The sequence below is a fragment of the Tachysurus vachellii genome, chromosome 5, assembly GCF_030014155.1.
Source record: "Tachysurus vachellii isolate PV-2020 chromosome 5, HZAU_Pvac_v1, whole genome shotgun sequence".
Classification (NCBI taxonomy): domain Eukaryota; kingdom Metazoa; phylum Chordata; class Actinopteri; order Siluriformes; family Bagridae; genus Tachysurus; species Tachysurus vachellii.
Window position 1 is genome coordinate 10,419,940 of NC_083464.1, and position 6,000 is coordinate 10,425,939.

The window sequence follows — 6,000 nt, forward strand, 5'->3', positions numbered from 1 at the left end:
CAATCTTCTTATAGCCATTGCCCTTCCTGTGAAGAGTAATCACCTGTTCTCTTGTCTTCCTGGACCATTCTCTTGACCTCACCATGTTTGTAACCACACCAGTAAATGTCTAGAAGGAGCTGAGTATCACAGTCATTTTAAAGCTGCCTAATTGGTGCTTATTAGGCTTTATTGCTGCTCCCTGATATCCACAGGTGTTTTCAATACCTGATTGAAAACACTTCATTGAACCTCTGTTCTTCAGAGTGGTAGTCTTTAAGGGGTTGAATAATTATGTCAATGAAGAATTCACAAAAGAAACATTTACTACTGTATTACAAAACTAATTGATGTCATTTTAGTTGCATATGGTTCTTTAAGAAGTCCTTGTAGGATTTCATTCTGAATACAATTACAAATGTACACTAAATTCCCTAAAACCATTTACAGCATTGGGGGTTGAATAATTTTGAACACAACTGTATAGAAACAGAATAAAAATGTAAAAATGTACACAGAGATTTTCAGAAAATGAATCATCATCATTGTTTTATCATTGCATGAAAATATTCTGTCCTGAAGTAAAGTATAAAAAGTATTTCTTTTTTTTGTTTGTTTGTTTTTTTGATGCACGATTTACTGAATTTGACTTTACATAATGTTCACTACCTTAGGTGCACTCTCAGGTGTGTCCAACATTTTTAGTTTCTGGGGTGAGAGTCGGGGTCGTCAGTATCAGGAGCTGCCCCGCTGTAATCTCCCATCACCACCACCTCAGCACAACACCCCGTTACACAGCATCTCAAGACAGCAGCGGAGTCAGCTGGAGAACAGGCTGGACATGCTGCAGACACAACTCAACAGGTCAGAAGCACAGAAATACCACTCCTTCTAAAAACCACATGCCCATTGGAACTTGCCTTTTAAAATAACAATACAGCTGACATCCTGATCACTTGATATCACTGATCAAAACATAATCTACTTCTAACCTTCTTGTATAAGGTATTGCATTATGTAATGAATTAATTATGTTGTTTTGAAGGCTGGAGACCCGTATGTCCACAGACATCAGTGCAATCATGCAATTGCTTCAGAGGCAGATGACGATGGTGCCTCCAGCCTACAGCACAGTGTCCTCACCTCCCCAGGTATCCCTGTACCTCGGCTCAAGCCCTGGTCCTGAAGACTCACTCATCCAGACTATCACAACTATGGAGTCTGAGAGACTATCCTCACTCTCACAGGTGTATATCTAACCAGATACAAAATCTAAGATATAACGTAGCGTATCATGCATGTGTATTTGTTGAGCAGAATTCTTGTCCAAGCCATATTCTAGAATTTACAATGTGAATATGTGCCTATTTTAAGAGTGACCGTATTCACTCTGGAAATGACTCTGTAACTCTGTATTAGGTACAATATATATACAGTATCTCACAGAAGTTGTAAATAAAACACCTCACATTTTTGTACATTTTTTTTATCTTTTCATGTGACAACACTGAAGAAATGACACTGTGCTAAAATGTAAAGTAGTGAGTGTACAGCTTGTATTTTCTGTCCCCTCCAAATAACTCAACACACAGCCATTAATGTCTAAACCGCTGGCCACAAAAGTGAGTACACCCCTAAGTGAAAATGTCCAGATTGGGCCCAAATAATTATTTTTAATTATTAGAAAATTATAGAAACTTTTTAGAAAATAATGGCGGCCACACAAAAAAATTGCCACTTTGGGCTCAATTTGGACATTTTCACTTAGGGGTGTATTCACGTTTGTGGTCAGCGGTTTAGCTGTGTGTTGATTTATTTTGAGGAAACAGCAATTTTACACTGTTATACAAGCTGTACACTCACTACTTTACATTGTAGCACAGTGTCATTTCTTCAGTGTTGTCACATGAAAAGATATAATAAAATATGAGGGGTGTATTTACTTCTGTGAGATACTGTGTGTGTGTGTGTGTGTGTGTGTGTGTGTGTGTGTGTATATATGTATATATATATATATATATATATATATATATATATATATATATATATATATATATATATATATATATACACACACACATCTAGAAAAATCTAGAAATTTCTAAAGAATTCACAAACTTTCAAGTGTATATATATACATATATATATATATATATATATATATATGGCCAGTGAATATTGGAAGGAAAAATGTGTAACTAATAAAGTGGCCATTATGTCAATATGATTGAGATGACAATAAATTTACTTTATTTATAATTAGCTATAAATTGCCTATTTCTGTTTAACATCTGTCATCTATCTGTCAGATTCTGGACCCTCAGGACTTTGAAGAATTCCCTGGCAAGTCGTGCGAGTCTCTCCACTTCATGAGGGAGCCCTTACTTAGCCCAGGAGCCACCCCTCCACAGGCTGGGTCTAGCCTGGAACACAACGCTGAGCCTCCAGACCCCAACATGCAGCGGCGCTTCTCCCTCCAAGAACCACAAACACCTCTGGACTCAAGGACACCGCAAAGACACAGCTCTGACCCTGGGAGCTAGGGAGGGAACGAATGAGGGAGGACGAAGAAACAATGAGTGGAGAGAGTAAACACAGATGGGACGAGGCTCCTCATTTTCCTGCCTCTCTCACTACTTCTCTCACTTTTCGTTTAATCCCTCTTTCTATTCCTTGCGAATCACATGGGGCTGAGGGGGGGTCTTTTCCCTTCATTCCTATTTTTGCACTGACTTTGGGTTGGGAATGGAGGGATGAGTTGAGACTCATGCGTATGTGGAGCTGGAGGAGGACTGTCCAAATCTACCGGACTTAAAGACCGTGATCAGCATAAGTACAACATGTGGATGGAGGCCCTTTTTAAAATCTGTGCTGTAAATGTCCTCAAGACTGGTGGAAAGGTTAGCAAGCTGACATTAAATAAGCATGAAGAGCAATGCGGGTGAGCAAGGTGTGCCGAAAGTTGTTCAAACCTTTTGGCTTTTGTTTTAAAAGCAGAATTCACCCAAAGGAAAGCATCCATCTTAAAATTGTCCCTTTATTACTGTTATCCAGTATTGGATTAATATAGATGAATAATAATGAAAATAATAATCTAAGTAGCCATCCTGTCTTGCACTGAAATTTTGCAGAATCTTTATCTATATCATGTCCGCAGCGCTTCCAAAGTTAAAAAAACAAAAAAGGAAAAAAAAAAGTAAAAGACTTCCTAAACTTTTTAGTGTTAGCTGGCCTAACAGAAACACCTTGTGTGATCTGTCTGTCCTGTCAAACCACCTCTTTCTCCCTTGATGTGTGTGTGGTTAAAGACATATAGGAAAGTGAGCACATACTCGATCGGCTGATTTGCATTAGGGTGAAATCGGATGTGTCTAAAGCCATGTCATAACAGAACATATCAACTTTTTGTGCATTGCAGGATATAGTGTGGCTTCAATGCTAAAGTTAGCATAATATGTGTTTGTATTAAACCCTGCATGATGTCAGGTGATGTTAAAAATATTTGTCCAAGTTTGCATCATTTAAAAGTTTCGACAAAAGGAAGTTTTATACCTATATTTATTAGGGACGTCCTGGTTTATTAGCAATACTTAACCCTAGAACCCACAACCTCACATTAATATATTTCTCTTTTTGGATAAGACTGCAGAAAAAAAAAAATCAGTTGCTTTACCCAAATCTATGTATTTGTGTGTATGTGTGTGAGATATGAGGTAAAGTTAAAAATGAACTGAATTGTATACAGTACAGCAATCGACATGCACTGTATGGCACATTTAAAATAAGCTTATCAGCTCCATCAAGATGAAGATTGCTGCATATGATTCTTCAGGTAGCAGAACATTTTGCTCTGGGAACTATTGTGCTGCATGCTACTGGCAAGCATCCATATACAGTAACACTAGCTGACAAAAAAGGCACTATGGTGAGTGGGTTAATTACTATTACTGTTTGAATCGTAAGGTTTTTTTTTTGTAGATACCGGATAATGCCTGAATTTTCCCAAAGATTATTTAGAAACGGAGGCAAAATCCAATTTGCTGATTGGCACCAACAATCTTCTACACCCTTTTCTAATATATAACTTGTTGGAGATTGCAGAGCACATTCTCTTTTAATCAGCACATAGCTATTAATGGAACAGACAGTGATACAAGTGCAGCAAGACTAATTTCTACTCATTCCCTATAAACAAGTCATTATTCTCGTACGAGCATGAATTTTTTTTGAATACCTCTCCAAACTATAGCTAACCTCCATGTAATTAGAGCAACCACTCCAGTGCAAATCGATCTTCATGTTTCCGAACGCTGCACCTTAGCAAACAACCAAAGCACCGACTGTCGGCACAGGTTTTTCTCTCCAACGATGTGGCTTGATGTTGTGTGGAAGTTTGTGTCAAACTCTGAATGTATTTTAAACGGTGAGTGCTGTTAAAACAACTTCAGATAGTTTGCTTTCTTGGCAAGAAATGGTTTTCTAGCCTTCAATAGATTTTCTCCAGGTAACGTAAGCTCTTTAACAATGTTTAGATATACAGACAATGCAGCATATACATCCCTGGAATTCAATATTTAAAATGTATTCATAATGGGAACGCATTCATCACCAACATACTAACATAACCTTCAATTGTGTGTGACACCATACTGTGTTCTAGTGTACACTCGTCGTCACCTCTATTATGTAACCAAAATCCTTGTGTTTGTTATTTGTTTAGTGTACTGCTGTGCACTTTACAGATCCCCCTAACTTGCAAGATGTAAATAATTAGAGATTTTTTTTTTCACATATCTACTTCTCCAACAACTGTTAGGTATGTATATATTTTTTAGTCTTGGCTTTAATTTATTTTGGTAATGTATTTACACTGGATTGCTTTTTTTTCCTCCTTCTTATGTACTGTACATAAGAGAGTCTTGTAAAGGAATCAAATCTTGGCACTCATATAGCCGGCACTATGCAGAATCTGTCATTTCCTTGGCATGCTTTGAAATGCGGAAGAAAAAACTGTAGATGAAAATATATACGTTTGATTTTTTTTTTTTTATCATAAATAACTATTATGTTAAGAATGTTAATATTAATAATAATGATAATGAAAATGACACTGATGGTGATTATATAATACAAGACAAAATACCTTTGTGCACATTTTATTTGCATGCTGCACTCAAAGGATAGAGGTGCAAAAGGCAGCTGACTCGCTGTTGAATTTTGAATGTGTAGACAGATGCACTGTACTTCCAGGTCACTTGCCAGAGTGATTTCATTAACTTCCACCTCGTGGAAGAATGGACATTGTGGAATTGATAACTGCTGTAACAATATTAGTAGAGAGATTCTGACATTATAAATTACAGAATTAGAGCCAGAGAATACTGAGGGGCATCAATATAGTCTCTTAGTCCATATCAGATCACTCCAGAAAGCTAAGTTACAGGTCCTGACTGTGTGAAGTATAAATGGTCGAATTTATAAAAGAAATGAACATATTTCTTTCAATAAACCAAATGAAATTGAAATGAAAGACTGTTGTTTATCTTATATGACCAAATGAGCAGATAGATAGATAGATAGATAGATAGATAGATAGATAGATAGATGCATAGATACATGCATACATACATACATACATACATACATACAACTTCATTGTCATGGCATAGTACAGGAACATAGCAATGAAATGCTGTTTAGCATCTACCAGAAGTGCAAATACTAGAAGAAATGTGCAAAGGAACAAATGCAGATAAATATGTAAATATATGTACAACAATAAATAAAGGTATGGCTGGTAGTATGTGCATAAGAATATTATGTGCAAATAGGATTGTGTAGACTGTATAATATGTCTTAAAAAATTTAATTTTGTGCTGTGCAAATGTGTACATTGTGCGTGTATACATATATATATATATATATATATATATATATATATATATATATATATATATATATATATATATATATATATATATATATATACACATATGTGTATATATATATATATATATATAT

The 6,000-nt window shown here is 36.0% G+C and overlaps 1 protein-coding gene across 3 annotated transcripts in view; it reads left to right on the forward strand.

Annotated features, from left to right (window-relative positions):
- The window catches only part of kcnh2b (potassium voltage-gated channel, subfamily H (eag-related), member 2b), a 194,868-nt gene extending 189,359 nt beyond the window's left edge, over positions 1–5,509 (forward strand). For all 3 annotated transcript variants that reach the window (XM_060869670.1, XM_060869669.1, XM_060869668.1), the window contains 3 exons: positions 654–843; positions 1,025–1,226; positions 2,289–5,509. In XM_060869670.1, coding sequence (XP_060725653.1) covers positions 654–843; positions 1,025–1,226; positions 2,289–2,522 — 626 coding nt within the window. In that variant the 3' untranslated portion in view covers positions 2,523–5,509. The remainder of the gene's footprint in view (positions 1–653; positions 844–1,024; positions 1,227–2,288) is intronic.
- The last annotated feature ends 491 nt before the right edge of the window (positions 5,510–6,000 follow it).